General features: G+C 52.7%; 4 protein-coding genes across 4 annotated transcripts; 3 read left to right on the plus strand and 1 right to left on the minus strand.

The window, feature by feature from the left end:
- Window positions 1-245: 245 nt before the first annotated feature.
- Window positions 246-1,680, plus strand: N0V96_010699 (uncharacterized protein; the record flags this gene model as incomplete). Its single annotated transcript, XM_065759025.1, has 2 exons — window positions 246-1,445; window positions 1,516-1,680. The coding sequence occupies 2 exons, from the start codon at window positions 246-248 to the stop codon at window positions 1,678-1,680; spliced, it is 1,365 nt and encodes a 454-aa protein (XP_065612335.1).
- Window positions 1,681-6,722: 5,042 nt separating this feature from the next.
- On the plus strand, window positions 6,723-7,193 carry N0V96_010700 (uncharacterized protein; the record flags this gene model as incomplete). The annotated part of the gene is made up of 2 exons (XM_053189251.1): window positions 6,723-6,810; window positions 6,877-7,193. 2 exons carry the CDS (start codon window positions 6,723-6,725, stop codon window positions 7,191-7,193), a joined length of 405 nt encoding a protein of 134 aa, XP_053053239.1.
- A 2,759-nt stretch (window positions 7,194-9,952) lies between these two features.
- CYT2 (Cytochrome c1 heme lyase) lies at window positions 9,953-11,288 on the plus strand (the record flags this gene model as incomplete). The annotated part of the gene is made up of 2 exons (XM_053189250.1): window positions 9,953-10,920; window positions 11,015-11,288. 2 exons carry the CDS (start codon window positions 9,953-9,955, stop codon window positions 11,286-11,288), a joined length of 1,242 nt encoding a protein of 413 aa, XP_053053238.1.
- A 1,250-nt stretch (window positions 11,289-12,538) lies between these two features.
- On the minus strand, window positions 12,539-13,298 carry N0V96_010702 (uncharacterized protein; the record flags this gene model as incomplete). The annotated part of the gene is made up of 2 exons (XM_053189249.2): window positions 12,539-13,006; window positions 13,062-13,298. 2 exons carry the CDS (start codon window positions 13,296-13,298, stop codon window positions 12,539-12,541), a joined length of 705 nt encoding a protein of 234 aa, XP_053053237.2.
- Between the last annotated feature and the right edge of the window lie 3,021 nt (window positions 13,299-16,319).

Raw genomic sequence — 16,319 nt, forward strand, 5'->3', positions numbered from 1 at the left:
GATGGTGAAGATGGACACAAAATAGCTTTAATACAGTGAGTCTGAGACTTTATTTGAAGAGATTGCTGGCTGACATATCTCAGGGCAGCATTTCCATGTTCTCAACCTACTGTTCTCCCATTCGAACACCTTCAAGGTGGGGTCCACTTTTCTCATTCAACCTCACTCCTGCCTTCCTGCCACATCGCTCCTTCCTTGGCCATCCCTCTGCGAACCATCTCGAGCGAACAACAAACCACACAAAAATGGCAGGAGCAGAGAAGAAAGAAATCCTCGTTGAGGAAAGAGATGGAACCGGAAGAATTACCCACCGCTGGCTGCACAACACCGCCTCACAAAAAATAACACACGTGCGCCAGTCTCAGCAAAACACCATTCCGACTCTCACCAAGGCCCTCACAACCTCAACGATAGCCGGGCTCGCCAACATGCGTCAGATTCTCTACGACGCATTCCTGCCAATTGGCTACCCTGACTCGGTGACTCCTGATTATATCGGCTACCAGACCTTCGACTCCCTCCAAGCCTTCTTCTCTACCATCACCGGCCTTCTCGCCAATCGCGCCATCCTTCAAGGCCTCGGCGTCGGCGACGCGTCCTCTTCCGCGACCTACGCCCTGCTCTTGACAATCCTCAAGGATGGAATCTCCCGCGTCGCCACAATTGTCTTCGCCTACCGCTTCGGCCTAGTCATTGAGCCAGAGTGCAAGAGATACCGCTACCTCGCTGATATTTTCAATGATAGCGCCTTCTTCCTCGACCTCTTCAGCCCCTACTTTGACCCTTGGATCAAAGTACTCGCCCTCGTTCTCGCAGAAGCTCTCCGCGCAATGTGTGGTGTTGCCGCCGGCGCCAGCAAGGCCGCTCTTTCCAAGCACTTTGCTCGTCGCAATAACCTCAGCGAGCTCAACGCGAAGGAGGCGTCCCAAGAGACCGCTGTCGGCCTCGTCGGTCTTCTCGTGGGCTCTATCGTTGTGCGCTACGTCGAGAGTAGGGAAGCCGTCTTTGCGCTCATGGTCGCCCTCGTCTTTGTTCATCTCGGCATGAATTACCTCGGTGTCCGCTGCGTTCAGCTCAATGTCCTCAACCAGCAACGCGCCACGATTCTTTTCAAGCACTACATGCAGACAAAGCAGGTTCTTTCCCCCGCCCAAGTCGCCTCGCGCGAGAGCATCGTCTTCTGGACTCCCGTTATCAAGGATCATCGCGGCGAGGTCATCACCAAGATTGGCTTTGCCAAAAGCTATGCCCATGCCATGACTGCGGACCTCAAGAGCGCCCGCGTCCGCTTTGTCATGCCCAAGCAGCAGTCTACCGAGAAGGGAGGGCAGGAAGTTCATTCGGGTTTCATTCTTTGCCTCTGCGAGAGAGGAGACATCGCCACCATCAGAATTCTACTCCTAGGGAACCGGTCCCCCACGGAGGCGAACGACATCAACACCCTCGTGGCGTGGTACTACGCCACCATGCTCGCCCACGACAGAACCCTGACCTCGAAGACTGGCAGTCAAAAAGCTGCTCCACGGCGCTATCCCCGTGGACGAGATTGAGATGGGCGAAAGCACCGAGAAGTTGGACTTCAAGGCGCTTGAGGAGTCGGCCTGGGATGTCAATGAGACTAACCTGGACGCATTTGCTCCGCGTATCAGCATCGGCTTCGAAGAAAAGAAGGAGCTGTAATCTGATGGGATGTGGGATTACTACAAAGGGACAATGGTTGGGACAACGGTTGGCTCGAGGGAAACCTGGCGTTTGGGATGGATGACACTCATGATGTATGATCTGTTGATGATACCTGTGACCCTCTTTTCGATCTGAGGCAGTCACTTTTGCAAACAATTCGATTCGATGTACACTGGACTTTGTCTGCTGTGGAAAGTGATGTCACACCAACCGAGCAAAGGGCTGTTCTTCTGATGAACAATCGTAAAGAATAGGATGCAAGCACGGTGACCTCGTAGCCGCGATTCTTTGCTCGGAGGTTTCAAGGCTATTCGAACCTAGCCTTTCTCCTTTCCTTTTCATGTTGAACAGAGTGAATACCGTGCTAGATCACTTTTGAAGTCTGCCATTATTGTGTAATTGCAGCAACATGCTTCCATTGCGGAGCCGGCGGAGGCAGAAAGACTTTCGTAGCAGATTGGTAACAGCAACTACACCATGTTCTCGCGGGATATGGGAAGAGAACACCAAATCTAGATGAAGCAGTCCAAACTCGAAACAGCGGCAGCGACAATACGGGAAACAGATCCCGAGGATTATCTACCCCAGAACGGAGGCATGCAGATCAATTCGGCTCCGATCACATCACAGTCAGCCCAATTCGTGCCACTAGGAAGGAGAATAAAAAGGGAAAGGCAGCCCGAAGCGCGACAGGGGACTAGGTTCAGTGTTTCCCAGTTCCTGAAGCGGACATACGAATTCTTGTCCTAGCCGCACGAATCGTTGTAGTGTGTGTGTGTGTGTGTGTGTGTGTGTGTTCTTTGGGGGCTCCGCGCTCCGCCTTGCCTTTGGAAACCCAGCTGTCCAGTATTACACTACTGTGGACTATAGCCGCGCCGCCGTTATCGGACCACCATACTGCGCAGTGGACGTCCACACCTCCGGTGCGGCGGGTGCTCCGTCTATTGCCAGCGTGCGACCAGGATCGGGATGGACTGCTACGGATATAGTGAGTGGCAATCCCACAGCGCGATTCGCGCCGGGAATGGTTCGACACCCGGCTTTCGGTTCTTGAAGACGGCAGGCAGGGGGTAATGGTCAATAGACGTCTTAATTTCAGGAGCACGTCATCGGCCGGAGAGGGAGATGGATCGTGGAGACGTGGGAAGGAAGAAGTACGGGTAGTTCACTGATGGTGGAAAGCTAGCCCTATCCACAAGTCGCAATTCAGAGATGAATCTTGATCAAGTAATCTTACAAGGGACCGGAACGTGGTGGGAATCGGATCCGAACGTCTCCTTTTCTGCAGAAGAGAGCTACAGATGTTGATATAAGCTGGTACGCAGTAGTAGCCGCCCAACTTAGAAGGTAATTCTTCTCGAGGGAAGGCTAGTGACAAACACCAGCCCAACGAGACCAAAATTCACAAAGAAAGGAGGAAAGAAAAGAAGAAAAAAAAAAAAACGTGCCCAGCGGCTTGCAATTCGCGCCGTCTTACCTCGTTAGCCGGCCCGGTAGCCACTCAGGCGCCTTCCAAACCGGCCAGGACCCCGGCGGCAAGGGCAGACAGCCAGACACACACACAGGCACAGAGCAGCGCGCCGCACGCGCAAGCGGCGCTGATGCAATGCAATGCAGGGCCCGGGATCCCAAGTCCACCTCTCCTCCCCATCGTCCGTGCCGTGGGGGTTTGAACTTTCGAGCTGGTCTGTCTGTCACTGCTGGCTTCGCTGTGGTTTGTCCGGCTTGCTGGAGTTAAGTTGGAGGTGGGCTTGCTTAGATCCGGTGGGAAGGGTTTGCCGTGTTGGGCAAAAACTGCCCGGGGGGAAGACGGGGGAACAGATGTATCTGTACATACAGATGTGACGACCGGCAGACAGCTCGCACATCAGCAGCAAGATCGGGTCTCATTGACGAGGAACACCCTCTCTTTTCTTTTGCTCGCGTGCTCTGGCTGACAAGAAGCGAAGAAGTGTGTGTCTCGGTCGTGGCTTCGTGCCCACTGGCTGGTTCAAGATTATGTTCCGGTCGCCCGCAGAATCGTTCGATGCAGCGCGCCCATCTCCGTCGAAGGAGGATCTCCTACACTGCCTACTGTGTATGAGTCCCGTCCCTTTTGGGCGTGAAGAGGTTTCGTGGGTGCTGCGGTGTGGATGGACCGGGATCGGGAAGCATAGAGGAGGACTGCATGTTCCTTGCTGGACAGCTGCCCTCTTCCAGTTTTCCCCAAAGTATCGCGCATCGCCGGTTCCCCCGGATGTGACATTTTGTCCCTCGCAAACCGTTCCCCGGCGCTTTCAGTTGATTGATAATACTGCTAGTCCGCCCAATGGGTTTGGGCCTTTGGGGGTAGTCACATCACCATCCCTTCCCTTCCCCCTTCCCTTTCCCCGCGCCATGTTGATCACTGATCTCCCGAGTCCCAGGCAGGCATTACAGAGTACGGTACAGCTACCACTAGGCTAAAAATCCCGAACGCCGACCGCCGCACCGCGGGACACCGCCGGAGACCGCGGCAGTTGTTGTCGCTCGCGGTGGAGAGCCCTGGGGGGTTGGTAGCATGTCACAGTGACAGTGTGCAAACACTGGAGCCTAGGGAGAGAGAGAGAGAGAGAGAGAGACACTGCAGAGTCGCAAAAAAGTCTAATCTCCAGATTTTGGGCTTGTGCCAGAAGTCTGGGGAAGTTCAAGGGTGACCACTGGAGCTCGGTTTCGCTCGCACAAAAGGTCGGACGAAAATTTGTCTTGGCAAAACTTGTTGCCCTACCTTGGGTGGTATGCCGAAATGCAGATTGGCATCTTCCTTGGCTCAGGATAGACCGGGTTTGCGATGCTGCAGTTTGTGACAATGTCTGTTCGATGGGTGGGATTTTCTCATCGGCCACGTCAACTTCCAAGTGCTCAAGCTAGAGTCAAGACAAGGAGTGCTCCTTACAGCAGTGATGAAAGTTGCCGCCGCCAAGAAATGGTTTTGAGCACAAGAGACGAAATTGTAAACACAAACCCAAAGGGCTGAGACGGTGTGTTTTTCACACTCTGAATACGGATATCCGACTGTTGAATTTAGTGTGTGTGGATTCTGGGTCCCCATTGTCTCTGTACGATGGGGACATGGACACTTTTTGCATGGGTGGAGGAGGGGAAAATGGTTCGATGCCGGTGCCATGACGCGGGAGCTTAGAGATAAGGCGCAATTCACGTGTAAAATCAATGTGTCCCGCATTATGGCGACTGGCTGGCTGTCCGCTGGTTGGCGGCGGCGGCGGCGGTGGCCTGTCACTGAGGTCCCGTCACCGGTCAGGGCGGAGAACTACTACTAGTTAGATTTTAGTTAACAGAGTAAATTAATTACTAGACTCCAACTCGACGGAGGAGCGGAGGAGTGACGAAGAGGAGGGGCAGTTTGTTCGTTGAAGATTGAACGTTTCTAGGCTCTGGAGTCTGGAGCTCTGGATAGATCACTGTCAAGCAGTTAGGATCTTCTAGAAACTGGATACGCTCAAGTCAAAGACCGGCAACAAGGAAGGGATCGGGGACCGCTGGATTCCCACGCGTTCGGGGTTCCCAAATGTGGACGGCGTCTCATTGTCCAAAGCCTATGCAGGTCGCCCGCAGGTGGTCTGGGAATGGCGTGGTCGGTCCGACGTTGGAACTTGGGGACGCAAGCCAGGACGCTTGGGGTTTGTGGAGATTGCCTGAAACGGGGGAGGAGCATATTGGACGATTGTTAGAAATGGAGGTTTGTAAGATTTCGAATGTCACTAAGTCGAGTTGGGTCGAGTTGCGAGAGAATGACAGCCCAAAAACCACAGGAGCCCAAGAGGAGCTCCATGTTCCTGCTCAACTATAGTCCATCGCAAGAAGAAGCGGGAGGAAGAGAAGATGACGGTGACTTTGCTCAAGTAGCAAAACTCGGCTGGACGACAGCTTCCAAGAGACAATGGCAACTCATCCTCAGCCGAACCGAGAGTCTCCTCGGGGCTTGCAACTCTGGACACCCCATTCACAGTCTCTAGAAACTCCAAGACTTGTTTGACGACGGGAATCACTGCCCGAGGTTCGGGGTTTCGGGGCTGGCGCGCTAAGACATGGGAACAAGATTCACCCCCCATCGTCTGTTCCCCTCCTCCTTTGCAGCCTTCATCCTGTGCTCCTGTGCTCCTCTCCCTCCACCTCCACCACCCATTACCACCATGGCACCATGCGCTTGCAGCATGCACCGCTAGCTCGGCCTGCCATCCCCTGCCTCCCTGTCCGTTCCCTGTCTTCTTTCCTCCCGAAGCCGCCCATCTGGCTGAGGTGAGCAGGCCGTGCAGCGACACCCAACCCAGTGAACCCACCAGCTAACCCCCAACCGAGCGTTGTAACACAGAATGGAACCTTGGAGGAGAAGAAAAAAAAGAAAAAAAAAAAGGGAAAAAAAAAAAAAGCCAGCCACACTGCGTAGAGTGGAAGTGTGTGTGTGTGTGACAGAGAGAGCGCCAAACGCCGCCGCCAGGATGGTGAAAGTACCTCAGAAGCAGGCGGGCACGGCCGGCGGCGGAGGCGGCGCGGTGTCTCTCGGCCTGTGAAGAAAATTCCCCATACCTACCTCTGTGCAGTGTGCAGTGTGCAGTGAGTGCTGATTACTGAAATAAGACGTGTCTGCCTTCCACACCAGCCTTCTCGCCTGTAGTTCTTCTCTTCCCGTCTTCTCATCTCTTCATCTTCTTCCCTCCTTCAACACCAAACCGACCAGATCGCTCTCCTCCCCTGCTGATAAAGCTCTGCCACGCGCCAGACACCCCCAATTGCATTTCCGTCCAGCATATAAAAAGCCACAGGCACCCAAAAGTTTATACCAACACCCTTGATACCCGTCGCTAGCGCGTACCGCATACACCCCAGCTTTATCATCACAGGCGAGGAGAGCTCAATCACCAAATTTCTTTTTCCCTCCTACACATACTTAGGTCCACCACCGCCCACACCAACGAACGACCTTAAGACAGTTTCGGAATCACCACTCCAACACATTTTCCAAGACCTTTTCCACTCAACTCTTTTTATATACCCTCAAAATGTTCGCTACCAGAGTCCTCCGCCAGGCTGCAGCCCACGCCGAGCGTACCCCGAGCATCAAGTTCCTCGGCCGCCGCTCCATTCCTTGTACGTTCACTCTGTCCAAAGTTCTTACCAACGTCTGCTCCCCTGATGCTAACAAAACCTCACCAGCTTCCATTGACCACAGCCCCGCCCCTCACCCAGCCTCGCCTACCGGCAAGCTTCCCGCCAACTTTGGCAACGGCTCCGCCTCCCCCAAGCACACCAGCTTCAGCTCCTACCGCGACCACGCCCAGCAGCACGGTCCCCTCCAGCGCACCATCGGCTCCGGTGTAGGCGGTTCTACCGGCCACCAGCTCGGCTCCGTCGTTCCCCCCTCTGGCGTCGCTTTCGACCGCTCCGAGCTCCCTGCCCGTTTCCGCCGCCAGCCCCTCGACATGGCTGAGATTGAGGCTGTCGAGTCCGGCGGCGCTGCCCTCTTTGGCTGAGCGTGATGTCGGAACGATCAACGGAAAACAGAACGCGCTCTTGCTACCTCACAGTTAAGGGAGACATATTTACCATGACATCCGCGGGCTGGACTACGAAAAAATGAGCGACGATGGCGGAGACGAGGAAGAGACGGAACGCGGGGAAGAGTTGGCGAGATTCACAAAACTAGGCGATGACAGCACGTGTGTACGAGACGACGAGACTACAGCGACGGTGGACATCCCACCCTCCGCGTATGCCGTCGACCAAAACAGCCCCCGGGATTGGGGCCTTCGGCAGGACAAGGAACAGTCGGCAACATTGATTCGACACGGCACACCCGTGACCAACGGCAAGGGAAAAGTTTACAAAGGCGGCTTCGTGATATTGATCGCAGTGGAAACGATTCCCGTCCGTCAAGTGAGGAGCTTTGCTGGGATACTATGGGAGTCTTTTACTGGGAGTTCATCCGACACCCAAGCGGATACAGGCAACAAAGACCTGTCTCTTGCTTTGGCCTTTTCTACACCTAGTCTTCAACTTTTCTTTACCGTCAACGTCAGGATCGTGTCCCGAAAGTCTAGACTCGTGACACACGCCAACAGACCCCGTGCATAAAAGCAAGTTTACTTCAACATCTTCCGGACTCTTTTCGTGATCATGTGTGCCGAGCCGAGCTTCATTGAAATGAATCCCATGTGAAGGTGCTTCCCTGAGACTATTCAGAGTGTATGTAAAGCACCTGCAGCTAAGACGAATGTAACCCGTTTTTCGGAACTACGAACCAATGCTAAGCAAAAGACGCGGCTTACCATGTAGTTGGCCCCCATGTGATAGGCTCTCTCCCGCAGCTTGGAGAAACGCGCACCCTGCGTCCGTAGCTCCGGGAACATTCTTGGGGAAATCGTGCCACGTCTGATTTCCCTTGGCCCATGGGGACGCAACCTGTCGGCTCGTTCGTTTCTATAGGCACATGCAACTATTATGACTAGGTATCCTGACGTTGGCTAACGAGTGCTCAGTACCTTAGCAAAATCGCAGCTTGGACCAAAAAAACCATCCGATTGATTCCTTGAGGCTTGAGCTACCCGCTTCCGTCAATTCCCGAGGTAGCCGACTTGCCAACATCCACCCGAGCTTGGAGCCTCAGCCACCAATTTTTGCATTGTCCCTGGGTCCGAGGCTTGACGTCGGTCACTTGGTCTGTGCAGTATGGCATCCGAGCGTGTTGAGATATACAATGATAGATATTATGAATCTTGTGGGCATCAAGGACCGCTTTGCGGCTGATTCATCGATGAGGCTCCCACAGTCTATGCCAGATAGTCAAATGAAAGAAACACATGTGAACAATGACTATCGTCAATCACAGGAGTAAATGCACCACTAAAGGTAATGTTCCCTGAAGTCGGTCCACCTCAAAGGCAAAACGTCTCGCAGATACTTACACCGTAGATGCATCTAAATCACGTCTACCTATCGTCCCAAATAATGAAGGCAATCTCCAACCACTCACAGCTTAGAAGTCAATCCCAACATACCCCAAGCCCCGATTATCATCCCCGACGTGGCTCTAAACACAGCTGATCCCAGCTCACCCTCCCGCCAGCAAACATACCCATCAACGAGCCCAACGTACACCAGCAGAGCCATGATGATGTCTACCCCAGCATAGTCTCCGCGAAGATACATAATTAGCTGAACCATTCCCAGGACAGAGAGCCGGGCGCCATCGAGGATGAAGCACGACTGCGCTATGGGTGACTCTGCGAATCTTTCTGGCAACCCGAATGAGCGGATTCCAGCGTCTTTGGCGAAGAATGGGACGATGCCGCCGAGGGTATGGGCGATGGCGACGAATAATGGGAATAGATGGGGGAGTCTGAAATGTCGCGCCATGGTTGCTTGCATTGAAACTCTACGAAATGCAATCAACGGTGATGTAACGAGACTTGAAAGTAGTTTGAAGGTATAAACCTCTTCAGACCATCTTTCATTAGCGGATCATGTCTGAGTAGAGAGATGCTTACCTAGCATCACGTGGTAGTAAGCACTAAAGTTCACCGAGGCGGGATACCTTTGATTAGCATCAACAAGCTCGACTGAGGCGATCTCTGTGCAGAAGCACCAGCCACATATTGATAGCTTGGGCCACAGTTTCGGTCAAATATCGGATCGTGGGATCCAGCAGCTTGGGATTTTGCTGACACATCAATCCTCCAGAGCTTCCGTGGACCGTAGCCATCCCAGCGTCATCGGAAGCACCCAACAGACAGACTCGTCATCCAACCGCCCAATCAAACGGCGTCAATCACATCATCCCAAAATAAAAATTAACAGATGCGCATGGAAGACACAGAAGAAAAAGTCTCCACCTAAAAAGTTGTTGCATCCCGCTCGTTCGTCGCGGAATCGTGAATCAACCCCCTTCACGAAACCAGCCAAGAACCAACGAAACGAACGCGCCCTCTCCCTTACGCTACGCCAACGCAGAGATTCAATGCGGTTTCCGTCGCAAGATCCCTCCCGACTACGACGCCCCAAGATCTAGACAAACAAAGACAAAGAAAGAAACACCACTGCAACCCTATCCCCGGGTTCTGGATCCAGGCCCCCGTCCCGCATCTGGTTACCCGTCACGCCGCCAAACCTATTGAGGGGTTCAAAAAGAATCGGATTCCTTCGCCTCTTGGTTCCCCGAGGATCTCGATTCCTGGATACCTCTGACTGGTATGAACCGTAACATCTCTACTCAACCACACACCCAATCTCCAAAATGAACGCCGACCTTGTAGACCTCGTTTTCCTAACCCGCTTCCAACCCTCAGCAGCTACCATATCCTCCTCCGTCGCAATCGACTACGAAGACCACTCTCACCACACAATGTCAGACTCAAGCAACGGCGCGGCGCCTGAGACGTGCCCCGTCGACCACAAGGCCCGCGAAGCATGGCTCCAGCACGCCCGCGCCGCGAACCCAGACGCAGCACAACCTCCGCACCCGATACCTCCAACCCAGGCAGGATCCTCACAGTCCCAGAACGCGCAGTCTTCATCGTCCTGGACGCAGTCTCTGCTGTCTTTGACGCCCTTCTCTTCTTCCTCGGCGCCGCCGCCGCCGCCAACCTTAACGAACGCTGCCACGACACAAGCTCCCGCTGCCTCCGCCGATACCGCCGCCGAAGTCTGTCCTGTAGACCACAAATCCCGCGAAGCCTGGCTCGAACAAGCCCGCGCCGCCTCCGCCGCGAACGGTTCCTCAAATCCTCACTCACCACACCCCGCCAACCTCCCTCCTAACCCTCACCACCACCACCAATCTCCCGAAGCCGCGCCATCATCACCACAGCCCTCGCGATCATGGACACAGTCCCTAAAGTCCTACATTCCCTTCACCTCATCAGCACCTACCACACAAACGAACACACCGATCCTTGCACCACCCGCACCCACCAAATCAGGCCTCGACACCGAGCGCGAGGTCTCGACGATTCCCAGGACAGCGACGTCAGCGTACCCGGGTATCAGCCGCCCGTCCAACCACGAGCAGGAGACGGGCTCGGACGAGGCGACGGGGAACTGGATATACCCGTCCCAAAAGATGTTCTTTGACGCGATGAAGCGCAAGGGCCACGATACCCGCGCGCAGGACATGGCGACCGTGGTGCCGATTCACAACGCCGTGAACGAGAGGGCGTGGAAGGAGATTAAGGAGTGGGAGGCGCCCTACCTCGAAGGCACAGCGTAAGTACACCTCTCATACCATGGCTCTGGGTTCAACCCAGCTTGTCCATCTGCCAAAGAACGAAGTAGAAGAAAGTTAACACAAGACCATCAGCTGCGACGGCCCCAAACTCCACTCCTTCCTCGGCCTCAGCACGAATATGTCCCCCAAGGCGCGCGTGAACACCCTGCTGGGCTACACCCCGCCCTTTGACCGCCACGACTGGGTCGTCGACCGCTGCGGCGTGCAGGTCGAGTACGTCATTGACTTTTACGCCGGACGCCCCGACGCCCGCGGCAAGCCCAGCTTCTACTTGGATGTGAGGCCGAAGCTGAACAGCTGGGAGGGTGTCAAGATGAGGGCTTTGAGGGGTGTCGGGTTGGCTTGAGAGGGAGGGCCCTTGGAGCGGATTCGTCTTTTGGTCTGATGGCTTTCTACCTCAGGCGAGGTGGAGGACGGTTAAGAGTGTATAAAGATGTGTAATAGTGTATAAATATTTGCAGCATTGGGGACTGGCGTATTTATCTTGTCTCGTAGAAAGGATATCCCAGGGACCACCAAGAAAGAACTACTCAATTTCAGACCATCTCTTTACAACGTTGGCGACATTGGCTGTCGACATGGTGTTAAGGCTTCAGCTGGCACGAATCAATACTAGTTACTGGCAAACCTTGCCAATTGACATTTTCTTTATCGGTCCTCTGCTGTCTCCAGGAACACCTTTCACCATGACATGTGTGCTCGAGATTGACTCTAGAGTTCGCCATTGAATCACGTGGATGGGCAAGCGCTTATACATACTCACGTCGTCACCAAGGAGTTACCTTTCTCCAGGAAGACAGACAACTAAGGGGCGAGGTCCAATCTCAGGCTTCCGTATGAACCCAATTTGCTTGGAAGCCTTATCTACCAGTTCCTGAAAAAGTATATTTCGCACGTCATCTCAGCGTGCCTCGACAAACACCATGAACAATAAGAAATCTCCCATGAAATGCCACTCGCACGTCATCGTGCGGATAATAATAAATCTGGAAACCCAGGCGTATCCCGCATCCCGAAGCAGGCACGCCCGCTTTCGGTTCCGGTCTCGACATGGACAGCGACGGCTACAGGGGCCCGGGGGCGAAGATCGGGATCCTGTAGGAGCCGAACACCCGCAGCCTGTCCGACGTTACTTGGCGCCACGGCGCCCGGGGGGGTTGTGCCTGGTTCTAAGCGAGACTCCAGTGTATTAAGTTCTTTTGGATATCACTCGCGGTGAACATGATTTGTGGTCCTCCTTCTTGACGTCGTACATTGAATGGAAGAACCGTTTATTAAGTCTACAGTACTATCTCAGAAAGGTAGTAGCGCCGGGTATTCAAGTGCATAGCTACATACCCCATGGCGTAAGCGTGCCATATGCCCTCATACGGATGGCTGTTCTTCAAAATCGCCTTGGACCGGTTGTACGCAACCACGGTTTCCAGAATGGCGGATTCTAGTATAGACAGGGGACTTTGGTTTAGACTCAAGGCTTGTTTGTGGATATAGTTCCTAACTTCTCCTGCCTTTTCCTCCTTGTAAAATCTACAATTCACATGTTAAGAGTCTGCATTGATGTATGATAATCTTAATCACCAACGAAAGCAAGAGCACTTACGATAATATATCATTAGTCAGATTGATAAACTTGCCCATCTCGGGCGCGGCTGGCAGGAAGCACGCGATATCCGGACACGTCTCCTTGTAGAAGCAGAAATAGGTGTACACCTCTGGAAGGCCTTCTTTATCTCGAAAGTAGTAAGGCCAGCTGACTGTCTCTTCCGAGAGGACGATTGTGTGGTACTGGGGGCGGATCTCAATAGCATTGGAGTTGATAAAGGCTAGGGCGGAGAGCACGATGAGGTTGGCGACTATTGGGTCGTAGTACTTCTTCGTTGACTTGAGTACGTCGGAAAAAGCTTGTAACAGTGTCGAGGGTTGCCGTTCTCCCAAAAGAAGCCGGGTCTGGAACTGCTCCAGGTCCGGCCCCAACTCGGCGTTCATGTCGTCGATGATGAAGCCGAACCAGGTGAAGAGACCAATATGGATCTGTATTTCGAGGGGGTGGAGAGGATACATTTCCTGTAGAAGCAGGTCAAAATCGCTTAAAGGCAGAGCACGGTGATGAAGAGCTTACGGCAGCGACAGCTAGTCCGGCCTCGAATCGCATTTGCGAGGCATCGTCAGTTTCAAGATGGACACCGCTTCGGAGGGCTCTATCGAGGAGAGCTATCCTCAATGTATTCTTGTCAACTTCAGGTGGCGAGACGTAGTTGATGGCATTCAGAAACGTGGGGATTAGACATGATAGCGTTTGCCGAAGACCTTGATCGAGTTGATCAGCCGTCTGAACTATTACCGATGGTTGAAGCATGTTGCTGCAGTTGTTCATAATACTCAAAGTCCGACCTCGATACGGATTAGGCCCACCGTATCTTTTCAAGTCTTTATCGTTAAAGAGGAGCCCCCGAGTCATACAGCCTGAATATCATTGATCTGTACGGATACACGGAATGGACCCCGTCTCTTCACCGCCGCAAAGGATACATGTCGGCTGCCTCAAATCATCTATCTTGCAGACTTAATGCCCCACGGAATCCGGAAGGAAGGATTCATGCATCTCCATCACACTTATAGTTTTTCAGCTCTTCTTATCATAGGTTGCCGGTGCGAGCTTACGGTCAGCGACGCAGCGCGCTAGCTCGGCGTAAGCCGGTCTAGCCTGGACGATCGCGATATCCACTCCTTCAATATTATCATGGGTGTATGCTTACAAGGGGTACGAAAACGGATTGGAAATATTGATTTTTCTGCTTGCTTTAGAGAAACTTCTAAAGTGATGCCTAAACTCTGTATTCGTCTTCTTCAGTTGGAAGGCCTCCCCGCTTCTGATCTCGAGTTGTCCTTGACAAGTTAACACCGATAAAATGCCTTCTCTATTGTATCAGTCCGCAGTTGCGTTACCTTGGACACCTCTTGCACTGTTCCTTGGTCTCATAGCTGTGGTGTACTTGTTCACCACAACCTTGATATCATGGGCTCGTTTATCGCATATCCCTGGCCCTTTCCTGTCTTCACTATCTTATTGGTCCATGTTTCGGATCCGCACTAGAGGCTCTCGTGGGTACCTCGAGTACGTGAAGCTGTCGACGAAACATGGCGAGCTTGTGCGCATAGGCCCCAACGACCTTGTCACGTCTGATGTACAACTCATCAGGCGCATGTCGGCGGCCAAGTCAACTTACGGGCGGAGCAGCTGGTATAAAGCCACCCGGTTGGATCCGTATCACGACATGATGGGCAGCGTACTCGATAAGTCTGTTCATCATGCCTTGAGAACAAAGCTGCAACCGGGGTACCTGGGCAAGGACATTCCCGGGTTAGAAGCCAGCATCGATTCCGGAATAGCAGACTTGGTGAGCTTGATTCGAAGAAGTTACGCCGCCGAAAGTTTTATCAGTGGCCCAGTAAATGCAGAAAATCCAAAGCTCCCGGAGCAGAAGCCTGTAGACTTTGGTCGACTCGCACATTATTACGCCATGGATGCTCGCTCGAGGATGTCGTTCGGACAACCCCTTGGGCTTCTTGGAAAAGACTCAGACGTCTTCGGGCTGGTTGCTATGTCGAACTTGGCCATAGACATCTTGCAATTCTTCACTGATATCCCACCTCTCCAACGAATTTTCACATCAGATCTTGCTCTACGACTGATTGGCCCGAAAACGACAGACAAAAATGGCTTTGGAAAAATCATGGGGTAAGTCTCTTTACAATCGATATGCATGTTTATTGTGTCGCCTCTGTATCTGTAAGTTAGAAAAACGAAACTAAAGTTGATAGACTTGCTAAAGAGCACGTTGCGGCTCGATTTGGTCCTGACGGAAAAGATGAGCCTGACTTACTCGTAAGTTACCAACCGTCATAAGACAACCTAAAGAGACTTTGGTCGTCCGCTAACGCCAACTCAACAGGGGTCATTCATACGTCGCGGCCTAGATCAGCGCTCAGCACAATCCGAAATCATGTTCCCGATGGTTGCTGGTTCTGACACAGCAGCGAAGGCCATAAAATGGACAATGCATTATGTTCTCTCTGACCTCTCTGTGTATGGGTCTCTTGTAAAAGAGATTGAGGACGCGGTATTAGAAGAAAGGATATCAGACCCTATCACATATCAAGAAGCTCAAGAACTGCCATACCTTCAAGTAAGTTAGAGCAAGGAGTGCTGCTCTGTTCGATACAAATTGAAATCGTCTACTGATCAGCTTGAAAACAACAGGCAATCATATACGAGTCCCTCCGTGTGAAGCCACCATTTCCCGGCCTCGTGATGAAACAGGTCGGGCCCGAGGGTGATATCTACAATGGCATCAAGCTGCCTGCAGGCACCAGAATTGGGCACGATGTGACGTCGGCAACCCACGATAAGAGACTCTTCGGCCAAGATGCTAAGGTATTCCGACCTGAGCGATGGCTCGAAGCCGATGCTGAGACGGTCAAATCGTGGAAGAAACAGACTGAGCTCGTGTTCGGCGCTGGCCGATGGCGGTGCACAGGCAAGTCTGTTGCGTTCTTGGAATTAAACAAGATCTTTGTCCAGGTGAGCTGTTCAACCAGAATTCATTGCAAGATTGGGTATCTGTGCTAAGTCTATGAATCAGCTCATTCGAAACTTTGAGTTTCAACCTACAGATACCGAAATGTTTGTGAGAATCTCCAATCGTGAGAAAGTGTAATAGGGAAAGCTGGCAGGTCTCAAGATTGATGTTTAGGACTAGTTCTCGAGCTAGACTTATGACACATGACCGTAAGGGTTGCGTCATGCCTGTCTCTAGAAGTCGAAAGACACAACGACGCTCATTGTTGGAGGCGATACCGTCCTAGCACCTATTAGATCCCCAAACTGAGTTAAATGTTTTTGATGTAGGTGTATTCCGAGCAAGACTCAAGCATCTCTAATCAATGAACACTAACAGAAGTGCCAATCTACCTTGATGGCTATTTCGACTACAGCCATTAGTCATGGCTATTCAGGCAGTCTCGAAGGGTGTCAATGTCATTATGTTATTAACGCCCCCGAAAATGGGCAAACTCGGTGGTCCGTCCACTTCGGCCGAGATCGGGCACGTTGGGTCAAATTTGCGCAATTGAATAATAGAAATGCGTCTTCTGCGCCCTGTACTCCCTCCGAGTTGACAGTATCCCCGCTGTTTATGTTCAGTCCACAGGTGAATAAGTGAAGGGTGCGATCCGCTTGCTTGGTGGTTTCGAGGCCGTAAGTCATCAACCACCAAACGAAAAGCTTCCGATGTCTACCACAACCACGGTGGAGCTGGTCAACGCACCGGCAACACCACTGCCACAACTTTCAGCCTCCACGTCAGTAACATCGCAG

Source organism: Colletotrichum fioriniae, assembly GCF_027942845.1.
Source record: "Colletotrichum fioriniae strain IMI 355084 chromosome Unknown scaffold_15, whole genome shotgun sequence".
Taxonomy (NCBI): Eukaryota; Fungi; Ascomycota; class Sordariomycetes; order Glomerellales; family Glomerellaceae; genus Colletotrichum; species Colletotrichum fioriniae.